At 43.0% G+C, this 18461-nt stretch overlaps 1 protein-coding gene across 1 annotated transcript in view; it reads right to left on the bottom strand.

Moving 5' to 3' along the window:
- The window catches only part of TMX3 (thioredoxin related transmembrane protein 3), a 79681-nt gene that overhangs the window by 46977 nt on the left and 14243 nt on the right, over positions 1-18461 (bottom strand). The window contains exons 3-4 of the mRNA XM_044294590.1: positions 18140-18179; positions 16747-16870 (exon numbers count right to left, since the gene is read on the bottom strand). Of these exons, the coding sequence (XP_044150525.1) occupies positions 16747-16870; positions 18140-18179 (164 nt within the window). The remainder of the gene's footprint in view (positions 1-16746; positions 16871-18139; positions 18180-18461) is intronic.

The following is an 18461-nucleotide window of genomic DNA, read 5'->3' as shown; positions in this document are numbered from 1 at the left end:
GTTTATGGTGACGTTTGGGGAGAATATTCTTTCTTTTCTACTATCCGTCCAGGGCATTGTACATGGAGGGACAGAACTGTAGGTTTGGTGGTATTACACACGGTGATTGTTGTGCATGGCCCTATTCAACAGAACAGGACTCACTCATGATACATGCTGGGAGTTATATGGTTGCCAGGGGAAGTGTTCTGCCCAGCATGCAGCTGTGTCTATCTATGCCCTTTGCCAGATCAGAAAGGAGGGTATACCGGGAGCGACACTAAGGCCCCTTTCACACGAGCGAGTTTTCTGCATGGGTGCAATGCGTGACGTGAACACATTGCACCCGCACTGAATCCTGACCCATTCATTTTAATGAGTCTGTGTACATGAGCGTTGTTTTTCACGCATCAGCTCTGCGTTCTGTGAAAATCGCAGCATGTTCTATATTCTGAGTTTTCCATGCAGCACTGGCCCCAATGGGGCTGCATGAAAAACGCATTGCATCCGGAAGCAAGTGCGGGTGCGATGCGTTTTTCACTGATGGTTGCTAAGAGATGTTGTTTGTAAACCTTCAGTGTTTTATCACAAACGTGAAAAACGCATCAAAACGCATTGCACCCGCGCGGAAAAAACTGAACAACTGAACGCAATCGCAGACAAAACTGACTGAACTTGCTTGCAAAATGGTGCGAGTTTCTCTGAACGCACCCTGACGCGTATCTGGAGCAAATCCGTCACAATCGCTTGAAAGAGGCCTAAGGCTGGGTTCACACTGGTCAGCAGCGGTCACATCCGAGGTAAGGCAGGGGACACCAGTGTTTGGAGTCACCTGCAATGCTGCGATTGGCTGGAACAACGCTCCAGCCAATGGCAGCGCTATAGCTGCACAGGAAAGGGCAGAACCTCCCTGCATACAGCCATTCTAGCTGGTGACTTCATGCTGAGAGGTTCTGTGCTTCTCTGTGCTCGATCTGCTGGGATTTGTGGTTCTACCACAGCTTTCACTGCATTTCCTGCTCCTGTACAGAAGAAGACGAAGATCCCTGTCCCTATCCCCCTCTCCCTCCCGCCCATCCGATTTTGCCTGCGTCAAAGGAATTTTGACTTTTTTGTTACTTTTATCTTTGTTTTTACCCCTGCTCTGAACCACTTTTTCTGTGTGCGAGCTGTGAACGTCAAGTGCTGATCAGTCCGTACTTCACTGCTCAGCACCTGGGCTCTTTTTTTTGGCGCAGATATATATTTTTTTCATCTGTCCCTTTATTTTATTTTTTATTTTTAAGAAGTAATAGTTAGAATCATATATATAAGTACATTTTTAGCTAGTGTTCTTTTTTGTATCTGCAGTAAATTTTTATACTGCAGTGTCTGCACGAACGCACCAAACGTCCGCTTGCGTGCATTCTGCAGCCCTGAGCACCAATAAGTACCATTTTTTTACTGGTCGCTTTTGTGCTCAGTTTTTATTTTTTGGGTGTAAAAAGTACTTTTAGTGTTAGGTAGTGTTAGTGTAGATTTTTGCACGCACATAATATCTGTGTGCGTGCGTGCGTCCTGCACCTGCTCAGCGCTGATCAGAAACATCCATTTTTCTGACCGGTCTGCTCAGTTTACTGTGCATTTTTTTTTTCAAGTAGTTAGATAGATATATATATATATATATATATATATATATATATATATATATATCTAATATATAAAGCTGAGTGTGTGTGTGTGTGTGTGTGTTTATGTCCGCTAGAGGAATCTGCACCGTTGCATTTACAATCACGAAATTTGCCACACAGGTACATCAGGTGTCCGGGGAAGTTTTAGACCAGGTCTCAGCTCTATAGGACGTACCGTTCCTGAGATATTCCCAAAAAAATGCATCAGCCAATAGAAGCTCGCAGGTCCTCCAGCCTCCACATACACAGTTTTACTCCAGGTTTCCATAACAACCCAGCCAATTTTCTTCACAGCTGTAGGAGAGCTTTAAAAGGAAATCTGTCACCAGGATAATCACTATTGAAGTAAAGCCATGGCCTAATAGCACTTAGTATCTTATTTCAAGATGTGCCTTTGTTCCAGCAATAGATGGTTTTATCCTCTGAAAATCCATTTTCCAGTTTATTTGGTATGCACATGAGCCAGTAAGGTGCCTAGAGGGGCGTCACTCTTGCAGTAAGGAGCCCTGACACGCCCCCTGCCACAATGTGTCCACCCTCAAAAGACTTAAAACCCCGACCCCAGGTCTCGCTAAGCCACGTCCCTGGTCCAGTTAGGCCACGCCCCCACCCCTGAGCAGACGGGGATTGAAAAAAATGACAGTGCTGCTGTCTTAGAGTGAGCTGTTCAAAAGGACATGCCCCCGATTTGGTTAGGCCACGCCACGCCCCCTCCCACTCCTCATCCGACAGGGATGGAAAAAATTAAGGTAAAAATCAACGTCTAGGTCCACTAAGCCATGCCCAGATCTGGTTAGGCCACGCCCCTCCCACTCATCAGCTGACACTGATTTAAAAAATGAAGGTAAAAAATCAACTTCTGTGAGCTGCAGAGGTGGGAGGGAGGGTGACTTTCTCCCTGCAGCTTACACTAGGTAGTGTTTGTGTAGATTTTTACAGGCACATAATATCTGTGTGCGTGCGTCCTGCACCTGCTGAGTGCTGATCAGAAACATTCATTTTCCTGACCGGTCTACTCAGTTTACTGAGCACATATTTATTTATTTTTTCGTGTAGTTTTATCTGTATATATAAATCTCCATATACATATATATAAAAATAAAATTTTAGTTTAGGTTTGTGCGTGTATCCAGCAATTTTGGTTTATTTATTTTTTTTTCTACTCTTTTTTTCTATATTTCAAATTTATACCAAGCCCCTTCACATGTAAAAACACTACATACACTCCCCATACTAAATAAAGTTTTACACATTTCACACCAAACAACCCAATAAAATAAAAATGGACCATCCGTCACAACGAGTTTACTCAGCTGAAGAGGCATACGCATATCTTGCCTCGGATACTGAGTCGGCCAGTGAGGCAGAAGAGGATGCCACTTTCCTCTACCCCCTCATCATCATCATCATCATCATCAGCTGATGAGAGACCCTCTAGAAGGCGCCCCAGGGTAGCAGCGGAGGCAGCCCCCCAGAGGACCTCACCCCCTGACGATTATCAGCCCCAAATTCTGGATTTTGTGGGAACCTCCGGAATACAGATAGACAGTGCGGGCTTCACAGAACAAGATTTTTTCAAAATCTTCTTCTCTGAAGATTTTATAAATTTAATGGTGGCCCAAACCAATTTGTATGCACAACAATTTATAGCTCAGAACCCTACCTCGCCATATGCTAGATCCCTAGGTTGGACCCAGTAAGTGCAGCAGAGATGATGACATTTTGGGGACTCATGCTGCATATGGGCGTAGTAAAGAAGCCAAACGTCAGACAATATTGGAGGTCGGACATTTTCTATCAGACTCCAATTTACAGTCAGACCATGACCTGGAAGCATTTTGAGTAATTTTAGAAATTCCTACACTACAATGATAATACACAGTGCCCACCCCAAAATGACCCGACATTTGACCGTCTGTTCAAGGTTAGGCCTGTCCTTGACCACTTTAACACCAAGTTTGCTGAGGTGTACAACCCAGATAAAAATATGTCTAGATGATTTCCTGTTACTTTTTAAAGGGAGGGTTAGATTCCGCCAGTACCTGCCTAGCAAATGGGCAAGGTATGGCATAAAAATTTATAAACTTTGTGAGAGTAGCTCCAGGTTCACCCACAAGTTCCGCATTTATGAAGGGAAAGCTTCCCGCATAGAACCCCCAGAATGCCCCCCCCTCCTAGGAGTTAGTGGAAAGATTGTGTGGGACTTGCTGCACCCACTGCTGGATAAGGGTTACCACCTGTATGTGGATAACTATTATACCAGCATACCCCTATTCATGTCCCTAACTGACAAACGTACTGTGCTTTGCGGCACAGTGTGCAAAAATCAGAGAGGCCTCCCTAGATCCCTGGTAGGGCAACCACTGAGAATGGGTGAAAGCAGGGCTCTCCTCCATGAGAACATGCTGGCGGTTACGTACAAGGACAAGTTTGCATCCTGGACTACAATAAGCACATGGGAGGGGTTGAGCTTTCAGATCAACCTCTGAATCCCTACAGTGCAACACGAAAAACAAAAGCATAGTACAAAAAGCTGGCCGTTCACATTGTTCAATCTGCAGGCCACACAGGAACTTTCCTCCAGTTCCAAGAGGTTATTAAGGCCCTAATTTTTCAAAGCCAGGCCAGGGAGGGTCCCAGTACCTCAGGGAGTCATGGTGCCCGTGTTGTACTACGGCAACATTTTCCAGGTCAAGTCCCCCAGACAGCAAGGAAGGGAAGGACCCCAAAAAGATGCAGGGTCTGTTCCAAAAGGGGGTAAGGAAAGACACCATTTACCACTGCGAAACCTGCCCTGAAAAACCTGGCCTGTGCAGGAGTGTTTAAGAATCTACTACACAACCATGGAGTATTAATTTCATCCTTGATGTACCCCGTAATTTTACCACCTTATATCTCTGATTTAGTCCACATAGCTTACAGATCCACTTTTCACCAACCACTACATATTCATTTCTGTGAAACAGCTGTTAGGTCAAAAGTGCCCTTTACACCCCTTAAAATGTTCGTACTGGGGTCAACGTTCGAAAATGGAGTCACTTCTAGGGTTTTTTAATTTATGGGGACACTGGGAATTTTTTTAACCACTTCAACCCCGCTAGCTAAAACCCCCTTAATGACCAGGCCACTTTTTACACTTCTGCACTACACTACTTTCACCGTTTATTGTTCGATCATGCAACTTACCACCCAAATGAATTTTACCTCCTTTTCTTCTCATTAATAGAGCTTTCATTTGGTGGTATTTCATTGCTGCTGACATTTTTACTTTTTTTGTTATTAATCAAAATTTAACGATTTTTTTGCAAAAAACATTTTTCACTTTCAGTTGTAAAATTTTGCAAAAAAAATGACATCCATATATACATTTTTCGCTAAATTTATTGTTCTACATGTCTTTGATAAAAAAATAAATAAATAATGGTTTGGGTAAAAGTTATAGCATTTACAAACTATGGTACAAAAATCAGAATTTCTGCTTTTTGAAGCAGCTCTGACTTTCTGAGCACCCGTCATGTTTCCTGAGGTTCTACAATGCCCAGACAGTAGAAAAACCCCACAAATGACCTCATTTCGGAAAGTAGACACCCTAAGGTATTCACTGATGGGCATAGTGAGTTCATAGAACTTTTTATTTTTTGTCACAAGTTAGCGAAAAATGATGATGATTTTTTTTTTTCTTACAAAGTCTCATATTCCACTAACTTGTGACAAAAAATAAAAACTTCCATGAACTCACTATGCCCATCACAAAATACCTTGGGGTGTCTTCTTTCCAAAATGGGGTCACTTGTGGGGTAGTTATACTGCCCTGGCATTCTAGGGGCCCAAATGCGTGAGAAGTACTTTGCAATCAAAATGTGTAAAAAATGGCCTGAGAAATCCGAAAGGTGCACTTTGGAATATGTGCCCCTTTGCCCACCTTGGCTGCAAAAAAGTGTCACACATGTGGTATCGCCGTACTCAGGAGAAGTTGGGGAATGTGTTTTGGGGTGTCATTTTACATATACCCATGCTGGGTGAGAGAAATATCTCGGCAAAAGACAACTTTTCCCATTTTTCTTTTATACAAAGTTGGCATTTGACCAAGATATTTATCTCACCCAGCATGGGTATATGTAAAATGACACCCCAAAACACATTCCCCAACTTCTCCTGAGTACGGCGATACCACATGTGTGACACTTTTTTGCAGACTAGATGCGCAAAGCGGCCCAAATTCCTTTTAGGAGGGCATTTTTAGACATTTGGATCCCAGACTTCTTCTCACGCTTTAGGGCCCCTAAAAAGCCAGGGCAGTATAAATACCCCACATGTGACCCCATTTTGGAAAGAAGACTCCCCAAAGTATTCAATGAGGGGCATGGCGAGTTCATAAATTTTTTATTTTTTTTGCATAAGTTAGCGGAAATTGATTTTTTGTTTTGTTTTTTCTCACAAAGTCTCACTTTCCGCTAGTTGGGACAAAAATTTCAATCTTTCATGGACTCAATATGCCCCTCACGGAATACCTTGGGGTGTCTTCTTTCCGAAATGGGGTCACATGTGGGGTATTTATACTGCCCTGGCTTTTTAGGGGCCCTAAAGCGTGAGAAGAAGTCTGGAATATAAATGTCTAAAAATTTTTACGCATTTGGATTCCGTGAGGGGTATGGTGAGTTCATGTGAGATTTATTTTTTTGACACAAGTTAGTGGAATATGAGACTTTGTAAGAAAAAACAAACAAAAAAAAATAAAAATATTTCCGCTAACTTGGGCCAAAAAAAGTCTGAATGGAGCCTTACAGAGGGGTGATCAATGACAAGGGGGTGATCACGCATATAGACTTCCTGATCACTTCCCTGTCATTGATCACCCCCGTCATTGATTACCCCCCTGTAAGGCTCCATTCAGACGTCCGTATGATTTTTACGGATCCATGGATCGGATCCGCAAAACACATGCGGACGTCTGAATGGAGCCTTACAGGGGGGTGATCAATGACAGAGGGGTGATCACCCATATACACTCACTGATCACCCCCTGTCATTGATCACCCCCCTGTAAGGCTCCATTCAGACGTCCGCATGTGTTTTGCGGATCCGATCCATGTATACATGGATCCGTAATAAATCATACGGACGTCTGAATGGAGCCTTACAGGGGGGGTGATCAATGACAGGGGGGTGATCAGGGAGTGTATATGGGTGATCACCCCCCCTGTAAGGCTCCATTCAGACATCCGCATGTGTTTTGCGGATCCGATCCATGTATCCGTAAAAATCATACGGACGTCTGAATGGAGCCTTACAGGGGGGTGATCAATGACAGGGAAGTGATCAGGAAGTCTATATGCGTGATCACCCCCATTTCATTGATCACCCCCCTGTAAGGCTCCATTCAGACGTCCGCATGTGTTTTGCGGATCCGATCCATGTATCCGTGGATCCGTAAAAATCATACGGACGTCGGAATGGAGCCTTACAGGGGGGGTGATCAATGACAGGGGGGTGATCAATGACAGGGGGTGATCAGGAAGTCTATATGCGTGATCACCCCCTTGTCATTGATCACCCCCCTGTAAGGCTCCATTCAGACGTCCGCATGTGTTTTGCGGATCCGATCCATGTATCCGTGGATCCGTAAAAATCATACGGACGTCTGAATGGAGCCTTACAGGGGGTGATCAGGGAGTCTGTATGGGGTGATCAGGGGTGATCAGTGGTTCATAAAGGGTTAATAAGTGACAGGGGGGGGGGTAGTGTAGTGTAGTGGTGTTTGGTGCTACTTTACTGAGCTGCCTGAGTCCTCTGGTGGTCGATCCAAACAAAAAGGACCACCAGAGGACTAGGTAGCAGGTATATTAGACGCTGTTATCAAAACAGCGTCTAATATACCTGTTAGGGGTTAAAAAAAAAATCACATCTCCAGCCTGCCAGCGAGCGATCGCCGCTGGCAGGCTGGAGATCCACTCGCTTACCTTCCGTTCCTGTGAGCGCGCGCGTTCACAGGAAATCTCAGCTCTCGCGGGAGGACGCGTATATGCATCCACCCAGAAGAGCAGGGCCGCCGCCAGGACGCAATCCTGCGTACGGCGGTCCTGAGGAGGTTAATGTGACATGGCAGCTAAAATTCATGTCTGTTTATTCAGGCCTGCAAAATCCATACTTTTGCAGTTTGCCTCTAGAGCCCTGCTGTGCGCCCATACAGCAGGTCACAAGCACATGGGGGGTTTCCTGAATTGGGAGAAAATGGGGAACACATACTGGGGTGCATTTTCTCCTTTAACCACTTGTGAAAGTGAAAAATTGGGGTCTGCTAGTAATTTTTCTTTTTTACAAATGTGTGCTTTGAAATCCTTTCTCTAGTATTTCTGCCTTCTGTGAGACACCTGTTTGCTGACAGCGGCCTTTACGTGCATATTCCCCTTTAAGAGGTTATCCCACAAATCTAAAGTTTTCAATACTCACATTATCTGGAAAACTCGCCTTTTCGTGGGCGGGCAGCAGCTCATCCAGCATTTGCATCTCCCAGGATGCACTGCAATTAGCTCTTGTTAACCGCTTCCTCTCCTGCGCCAAAAATGGCACCTCACGTATAGCCCCAGAGATACCGTATGTAACACCCTCCCCCAATATCCTTCTCCACTGTCTGACGAGACCTATAGCTAATATAGCTATACATTTCTATGAATTTACAAACAGGGATAAATGACTGAAAGCTACTGTGAAATCATCAGTACTGACATCAGGAAAGGAGCTGGGAAACTACTGAGCATGTCGGTCCACCACTGAATGGGGGGAGAAGGGGTACCGGTATTTCTGACATAGGAGGAACAGCCGGGGGCACAACCAGAGAGGAACATGTGAAGTACATAAAGAATTGAACAGTATTTTTATCGCATGTACAGTACAGACCAAAAGTTTGGACACACCTTCTCATTCAAAGAGTTTTCTTTATTTTCACGACTATGCAAATTGTAGATTCACACTGAAGGCATCAAAACTATGAATTAACACATGTGGAATTATATACATAACAAAAAGTGTGAAACAACTCAAAATATGTCATATTCTAGGTTCTTCAAAGTAGCCACCTTTTGCTTTGATTACTGCTTTGTACACTCTTGGCATTCTCTTGATGAGCTTCAAGAGGTAGTCACCTAAAACGGTCTTCCAACAGTCTTGAAGGAGTTCCCAGAGATGCTTAGCACTTGTTGGCCCTTTTGCCTTCACTCTGCGGTCCAGCTCACCCCAAACCATCTCGATTGGGTTCAGGTCTGGTGACTGTGGAGGCCAGGTCATCTGGTGCAGCACCCCATCACTCTCCTTCATGGTTAAATAGCCCTTACACAGCCTGGAGGTGTGTTTGGGGTCATTGTCCTGTTGAAAAATAAATTATGGTCCAACTAAACGCAAACCGGATGGAATAGCATGCCGCTGCAAGATGCTGTGGTAGCCATGCTTGTTCAGTAAGCATTCAATTTTGAATAAATCCCCAGTGTCACAATCAAAGCACCCCCCACACCATCACACCTCCTCCTCCATGCTTCACGGTGGGAACCAGGCATGTAGAGTCCATCCGTTTACCTTTTCTGCGTCGCACAAAGACACGGTGTTTAGAACCAAAGATCTCAAATTTGGACTCATCAGACCAAAGCACAGATTTCCACTGGTCTAATGTCCATTCCTTGTGTTCTTTAGCCCAAACAAGTCTCTTCTGCTTGTTGCCTGTCCTTAGCAGTGGTTTCCTAGCAGATATTCTACCATGAAAGCCCGATTCACACAGTCTCCTCTTAACAGTTGTTCTAGAGATGTGTCTGCTGCTAGAACTCTGTGCGGCATTGACCTGGTCTCTAATCTGAGCTGCTGTTAACCTGCGATTTCTGAGGCTGGTGACTCGGATGAACTTATCCTCCGCAGCAGAGGTGACTCTTGGTCTTCCTTTCCTGGGGCGGTCCGCATGTGAGCCAGTTTCTTTGTAGCGCTTGATGGTTTTTGTGACTGCACTTGGGGACACTTTCAAAGTTTTCCCAATTTTTCGGACTGACTGACCTTCATTTCTTAAAGTAATGATGGCCACTCGTTTTTCTTTACTTAGCTGCTTTTTTCTTGCCATAATACAAATTCTAAGGCCTCGTTCACACTTCAGTGTTTGGTCAGTGATTTCCATCAGTGATTTGTGAGCCAAAACCAGGTGCAACTCTAAACACAGAACAGGAGCAGATCTTTCCCTTCTACCTCATGTCTGTGGAGGCTCCACTTCTGGTTTTGGCTCACAAATCACTGATGGAAATCACTGACCAAACACTGAAGTGTGAACGAGGCCTAACAGTCTATTCAGTAGGACTATCTGCTGTGCATCCACCTGACTTCTCCACAACGCAACTGATGGTCCCAACCCCATTTATAAGGCAAGAAATCCCACTTCTTAAACCTGACAGGGCACACCTGTGAAGTGAAGACCATTTCAGGTGACTACCTCTTGAAGCTCATCAATAGAATGCCAAGAGTGTGCAAAGCAGTAATCAAAGCAAAAAGGTGGCTACTTTGAAGAACCTAGAATATGACATATTTTCAGTTGTTTCACACTTTTTTGTTATGTATATAATTACACATGTGTTAATTTATAGTTTTGATGCCTTCAATGTGAATCTACAATTTTCATAGTCATGAAAATAAAGAAAACTCTTTGAATGAGAAGGTGTGTCCAAACTTTTGGTCTGTACTGTATATTGCAATAATATTTCATTTGCAATGCCCTATTCATTGCATAGTAATACTGTTTAGTTGTATATCAGTTAACATAATTTTTTTTTTCATTTCTTTTGTAGATCCTTTGTTGAGGGTGCATACACACGACCGTATAAATGGATCCGCATCCGTTCCGCAAATTTGCCGAATGGGTGCGGACCCATTCATTTCAATCGGGCAGCAAAAGATGCAGACAGCACACAGTGTGCTGTCCGCATCCGTTGTTCCATTCCTTGGCCCCGCAAAATAGATAGAGCATGTCCTATTCTTGTTTGCGGTTGCGGACAAGAATAGATATTCTCTATATAGTGCCGAACATGTGCGGATCCGAAATTTGCAGACCGCAAAACACTTACGGTTGTGAGAATGCACCCTAAACTTGACACACTTATGTATTTTTTAAACTGTATTAACTATGTAACTACGGTCCGTTCCTAAGTTACGCAACTTTTTCTTAATATGCAGACTAGGTCTTTGGTGTAATGAGGGCGTCACCATTGCTCTTGTTGCACTCAACTCATTTCTGTGGCCAGCTCCTCCCTAGATACTTTGCCACTGCCTGGCCCTGTCAATCAAAGCAGCGAGGGAGTGGCTAGGCACAGAAAAGAAGGAAGCTTGGATGCAACAAGAGCAACGCTCATACCCTCATTGCACCATAGGGATAATTTACATATTAAAGGATAACTGTCATATTTTTTTATTTGCTAGTTTATTAGAGCTAGGCATGTATACCTGAGTTAGTCTGTCAATGATTGCCAAAAGATCTGTAATTACCTTATAATAACAGATTTCATTAATGTCCTTTGTCCCTTTCCACTGCTCCCTTAAAAGACCGTTGCTATGGTGGATCTGTCTCCAGCTAGGAAGACAGAGGGGCGGTCCTTCACACTGCATGCCTGCATTAGGCTTCGGATTGAGGAGGCGTGTCTCTCAGTAATCCAATCTGATTGGCTGTCAGGAAGCTGCTGGCTACAGCAAGTTTGAATGGGACCTGAGGGAATGCAGTTTTGGCCTCAGAGAACTGGCAGAGGAGCCATCTTGAGAAGATCCTCATTATGTAGGATTCAAAACAGCCGTAACTAAGGGGAAAACTCAAGGAAAATATTGGTAAGTGAAGAAACTGCTTTATGCATAATGCTGCTGAAGCAGTAACATATGCTAAAAAAAAAAAAAAAAAAGGGTTTTAATCAGGTAAACCACACCTATGTGTTTGTGCAAACTGTTGGATAAGGAGGTCGCTGGTGACATATTCCCTTTAACTGTGACCTCTACATTGTAAGTATAGTAGTGGTCCTGACAGTTGGGCATTCTTCGATCACTAGGTGGCAGTATAGCTGACCAACCTGCTATCACATTTGTAGGAAATACCCTTTAATATTTTTAAAAGAAACTGGAGGCTACTAAAATCAAATGATGCAAATGATAATCCAGAATGAAACCGTCTCATTGTCTCCAAGAAAACTTTCTAAAGATTAGTACAATCCCCGACGCACTTCTCAGTAGCAATCTTGTTAAACAGACTAATTAGAAAAATGAGTGATTACCAGATTTGCTAAAAGCCTGATGCAACAAGGGCTAGTGAGGGCTTGTAGTTTTAATCCACCCAAGCTATACCACATTTCCTAAACAGGAGAGAGGAACAGTAGTGGAGCTAACTAAGGATCTCACGTTAAAATACTGTGAAAAATACAGGTTTTGTAAAGCGAAATTGAAAGGCACATGGAAGAGAAAACCTTAAAATGTGATTACTACTTTCATATTCAAATGTGAAATGTGAAGTGTATTGCCCTGCAGAAAAGTAAATCCAATTTACAAAGCTTAAAGTGGTTGTCCGGGTTCAGCTCTGAACCCAGACATACCTCCATTTTCACCCAGGCAGCCCCCCTGACTTGAGTATCGGAGCAGTTCATGCTCCGATGCTCTCCTTTGCCCTGAGCCAAATCGCGCAGGCAAAGGCATTTTCAGGAGTTCCAGTGATGAACCGGGCTCTCCATGGGGCTGCCAGGAAGCCCGGTGACGTCAACCGTACTGATGGGCAGGCTTTAGCCAGTAAAACAGGTAGGGCAGGGGTAAAGCACACCCATCAGGGCCGGTGACATCACCAAACACACTGCCGGGTGGAAGCTTCTGCCCGGCAGTGTGTTATTGTAAACAAAAGAGACCTTGCCCTGCGCGATCTAGTGCAGAGCAAGGGAGTGCATCGGAGCATGAGATGCTCTGATGCTAACATAAGGGGGGCTGCCTGGGTAAAAATTTGTGTATGTCCGGGTTCAGCTCTGAACCTGGACAACTCCATTAAAGTGTACCTGAGTTTTCAAAAAAGTTTGCATAATGGCTGTGCTTCATTATAGAATCATAACTGTGAAGGAGCAGATCTTTTTTAGGCTTCTCTAATGTCTTCTTCAGCTATATTATTCCCCTCTTTCATTTGCACAGCTAGATGCATTTCTCTCACAAGCAGGGACATCTTGCTTCTGTGAAATCTGCCACTACTGTCTGCAGTGACCTCTCTCTACTTACTTTCCACTATGTTTGTTTAATCCTAGGGAGCTCAGAAGACTGAAAAGGAGTGAGAAATCACACGTACAGACACACAAACTTCTCTGCTCTTCAGAAGCAGTTCTTCTATCAGGCTCAGGAGCTCAGCTAGTTCTGACATGCCATTTTCTAATAACTATCTTATGTGTCTCTGCTACTATGGACAGATCAAGCCTAACAGGCAGTGGACTGCAAATTAGGTGGAAGTAAGACCCCTAGAAGGCCATGACTTTACAGCTATTTTTCAGGTGGATGCAGGCAGTGATTTAAAACAGTGCCTGTACAGTGACTCTTTAAGGACAGTTTCAGATTTTCTGTACAGCAAATCCGTAGCAAATTACATAGGAGGTTCGAATTCCCCACTGATATGTAGTGGAAAAAAATCTGCACCGAGGAATATGACAGCTGAGTTCGCCTATTTAATACAGACGTGGACAAAATTGTTGGTACCCTTTGGTCAATGAAAGAAAAAGTCACAATGGTCACAGAAATAACTTTAATCTGACAAAAGTAATAATAAATTAAAATTCTATAAATGTTAACCAATGAAAGTCAGACATTGTTTTTCAACCATGCTTCAACAGAATTATGTAAAAAAATAAACTCATGAAACAGGCATGGACAAAAATGATGGTACCCCTAACTTAATATTTTGTTGCGCAACCTTTTGAGGCAATCACTGCAATCAAACGCTTCCTGTAACTGTCAATGAGACATCTGCACCTCTCAGCAGGTATTTTGGCCCACTCCTCATGAGCAAACTGCTCCAGTTGTGTCCGGTTTGAAGGGTGCCTTTTCCAGACTGCATGTTTCAGCTCCTTCCAAAGATGCTCAATAGGATTGAGGTCAGGGCTCATAGAAGGCCACTTTAGAATAGTCCAATTTTTTCCTCTTAGCCATTCTTGGGTGTTTTTAGCGGTGTGTTTTGGGTCATTGTCCTGTTGCAAGACCCATGACCTGCGACTGAGACCAAGCTTTCTGACACTGGCTAGTACATTTCTCTCTAGAATTCCTTGATAGTCTTGAGATTTCATTGTACCCTGCACAGATTCAAGACACCCTGTGCCAGACGCAGCAAAGCAGCCCCAGAACATAACAGAGCCTCCTCCATGTTTCACAGTAGGGACAGTGTTCTTTTCTTGATATGCTTCATTTTTTCGTCTGTGAACATACAGCTGATGTGCCTTGGCAAAAACTTCGATTTTTGTCTCATCTGTCCACAGGACATTCTCCCAGAAGCTTTGTGGCTTGTCAACATGTAGTTTGGCATATTCCAGTCTTGCTTTTTTATGATTCGTTTTCAACAATGGTGTCCTCCTTGGTAGTCTCCCATGTAGTCCACTTTGGCTCAAACAACGACGGATGGTGCGATCTGACACTGATGTTCCTTGAGCATGAAGTTCACCTTGAATCTCTTTAGAAGTCTTTCTAGGCTCTTTTGTTACCATTCGGATTATCCGTCTCTTAGATTTGTCATCAATTTTCCTCCTGCGGCCACGTCCAGGGAGGTTGGCTACAGTCCCATGGATCTTAAACTTATGAATAATATGTGCAACTGTACTCACAGGAACATCTAGTTGCTTGGAGATGGTCTTATAGCCTTTACCTTTAACATGCTTGTCTATAATTTTCTTTCTGATCTCTTGAGACAGCTCTTTCCTTTGCTTCCTCTGGTCCATGTCGAGTGTGGTACACACCATATCACCAAACAACACAGTGATTACCTGGAGCCATATACAGACGTGGACAAAATTGTTGGTACCCTTTGGTCAATGAAAGAAAAAGTCACAATGGTCACAGAAATAACTTTAATCTGACAAAAGTAATAATAAATTAAAATTCTATAAATGTTAACCAATGAAAGTCAGACATTGTTTTTCAACCATGCTTCAACAGAATTATGTAAAAAAATAAACTCATGAAACAGGCATGGACAAAAATGATGGTACCCCTAGAAAACACAGAACATAATGTGACCAAAGGGACATGTTAATTCAAGGTGTGTCCACTAATTAGCATCACAGGTGTCTACAACCTTGTAATCAGCCATTGGGCCTATATATATGGCTCCAGGTAATCACTGTGTTGTTTGGTGATATGGTGTGTACCACACTCGACATGGACCAGAGGAAGCAAAGGAAAGAGCTGTCTCAAGAGATCAGAAAGAAAATTATAGACAAGCATGTTAAAGGTAAAGGCTATAAGACCATCTCCAAGCAACTAGATGTTCCTGTGAGTACAGTTGCACATATTATTCATAAGTTTAAGATCCATGGGACTGTAGCCAACCTCCCTGGACGTGGCCGCAGGAGGAAAATTGATGACAAATCTAAGAGACGGATAATCCGAATGGTAACAAAAGAGCCTAGAAAGACTTCTAAAGAGATTCAAGGTGAACTTCATGCTCAAGGAACATCAGTGTCAGATCGCACCATCCGTCGTTGTTTGAGCCAAAGTGGACTACATGGGAGACGACCAAGGAGGACACCATTGTTGAAAACGAATCATAAAAAAGCAAGACTGGAATATGCCAAACTACATGTTGACAAGCCACAAAGCTTCTGGGAGAATGTCCTGTGGACAGATGAGACAAAAATCGAAGTTTTTGCCAAGGCACATCAGCTGTATGTTCACAGACGAAAAAATGAAGCATATCAAGAAAAGAACACTGTCCCTACTGTGAAACATGGAGGAGGCTCTGTTATGTTCTGGGGCTGCTTTGCTGCGTCTGGCACAGGGTGTCTTGAATCTGTGCAGGGTACAATGAAATCTCAAGACTATCAAGGAATTCTAGAGAGAAATGTACTAGCCAGTGTCAGAAAGCTTGGTCTCAGTCGCAGGTCATGGGTCTTGCAACAGGACAATGACCCAAAACACACCGCTAAAAACACCCAAGAATGGCTAAGAGGAAAAAATTGGACTATTCTAAAGTGGCCTTCTATGAGCCCTGACCTCAATCCTATTGAGCATCTTTGGAAGGAGCTGAAACATGCAGTCTGGAAAAGGCACCCTTCAAACCGGACACAACTGGAGCAGTTTGCTCATGAGGAGTGGGCCAAAATACCTGCTGAGAGGTGCAGATGTCTCATTGACAGTTACAGGAAGCGTTTGATTGCAGTGATTGCCTCAAAAGGTTGCGCAACAAAATATTAAGTTAGGGGTACCATCATTTTTGTCCATGCCTGTTTCATGAGTTTATTTTTTTACATAATTCTGTTGAAGCATGGTTGAAAAACAATGTCTGACTTTCATTGGTTAACATTTATAGAATTTTAATTTATTATTACTTTTGTCAGATTAAAGTTATTTCTGTGACCATTGTGACTTTTTCTTTCATTGACCAAAGGGTACCAACAATTTTGTCCACGTCTGTATATAGGCCCAATGGCTGATTACAAGGTTGTAGACACCTGTGATGCTAATTAGTGGACACACCTTGAATTAACATGTCCCTTTGGTCACATTATGTTCTGTGTTTTCTAGGGGTACCATCATTTTTGTCCATGCCTGTTTCATGAGTTTATTTTTTTACATAATTCTGTTGAAGCATGGTTGAAAAACAATGTCTGACTTTCATTGGTTAACATTTATAGAATTTTAATTTATTATTACTTTTGTCAGATTAAAGTTATTTCTGTGACCATTGTGACTTTTTCTTTCATTGACCAAAGGGTACCAACAATTTTGTCCACGTCTGTATATGTATACATTAACCAGCAGCACAATCTTTAACAAAATCTGCATTTAATGCAGTGAATTTGTGGGGAAAACATTCTGCCATGTGTAGACCTTATCAAACAAAACTATTCAAACTGTAGACACTTACTTGAATGAACTGTTGCGTCCATCTTTCCAACTCTCACAGGGGATCCACTTGACCTCATCTCAATGCCAACCTCATTCCAAACAGGCTCAAGTTTCTTGCAGTGGCCACACCAAGGTGCATAAAACTAGGGAACAAAAACGAATTAAAAAAAAAAAAATCTTGGTCCACCTACAGATGAGATAAGCAGGACATTGGAAACATACCACTTTAACACTAGTGTTTCTATTAAGTTGGTTTAAAGAAGTTGTCTGTTTTAAACAACTTATTTGACCAAAAACATCCTTCAAAAAATAAGACAATCTCAAAGTCTGCGGCTACAGGTACCCCCAGTGATCAGGGGTAGTGTGGAGAGCAGCATATGTTCAAATGCTTTGTAACGCCATCAAATAAATTAAATATCTGCCACTGTCTTCAAGTTCTCTGGAGATAGTGGCCCAGTGATGCATTGCTTGGTGCAATTTTAGAAAAACCAACTGTGCCCATCACACCTAGGGGGTGAGGTTTATTTGGAAAAGGGTGTGGCCTAAGATGCACCATTTTGTGCCAAAATTGTGCACAGTCCTGGCATAAAATTCTGCCGTAAAGCCAACCAACCAATAAAATAAAAAGTAAGACACAAAGTGACTATCCCTGCACCAAATGTGTCATCCTGCCTAAGCCCCATAAATTTGGTGAAGGTCTACACAGCCTGCATAATGCTGCATTTAGACTAGGCAATTATTGGGAGGGGACCATTCCTTCCCAATAATCGCCTGCTCGTCAGTGGAGGCAAGGAGCTGGATTAACATGCCACAATCTCTCTCAGTGATCAAAGCTGCACTAGTATACAAAGCCTGTACTGCCAAGTTATTCTCAGGAGGTCCTCTCCATTATAGCAGAGAAGGCAGCAGTGCTCGTGGTAGTACGCCATGTGATGTTACATTCATCTGTCTCATGGCCTAGGCACAGCTCAGCCCTATTGAAGTGAATGGGGCTGAGCTGCGATACCAAGCACAGCCACTGTACAATGTATGGCGCTGGGCTTGGTGAACTGAGAGAAGGCCACAGCGCTACTGCAATCACCAATGCCTTCTCAAACAGGTGACGGGGTCCTGGGTGTCAAAGCCCCACTGATCAGATACTGATGACCTACCTTGAGGGTATGTCATCAGTAAAAATATCTCTCGGAAAACCTCTTTAATGCATAAATTGGAAGCTCTTCCTGGAGATTAAGTTAAATGGAGGCTAAAAACACAATGTGAACCTAACAAGACTGGCAAAATAAAGCCAATATACAAGAGTATAGTGTATACATGATCAGCTTTATCAATGGCACAGAAATGACAGATATATATATATATATATACACACTTCACCAAGATAGTATACAAGTCTGAAAGTAACCAAGACTTACATCCACAAGCCAAACATCGTCTTGTCTAGTGTCCTTGAAACTACAAAAAGGAACAGAAACAAAACAGTAAATGGGAGTTCCTTCTTACAACCTTATGACATGGAATATACATCTACACTATGTTCTTCTACTGAACAGTATAGATAAAATTGTAACCCCAAACACTAAATAAATCATAAAATTAAATTTCATGGTCTGAAAATGGCCTTAAGAGGTTGTGTCATAAAGTCAAGTCCTTTCCATCTGCCCTAGTAGAGCATAGTGACATGATAGAGAAGGGTTTCCCCTCTTGGGAGCACACAACTCACCACGAGCTGTAGCA

This window comes from Bufo gargarizans, chromosome 5 (assembly GCF_014858855.1).
Source record: "Bufo gargarizans isolate SCDJY-AF-19 chromosome 5, ASM1485885v1, whole genome shotgun sequence".
Classification (NCBI taxonomy): domain Eukaryota; kingdom Metazoa; phylum Chordata; class Amphibia; order Anura; family Bufonidae; genus Bufo; species Bufo gargarizans.
The sequence above is the reverse complement of the archived record's forward strand: the minus strand, read 5'-3'. Positions and strand labels throughout refer to the sequence as shown.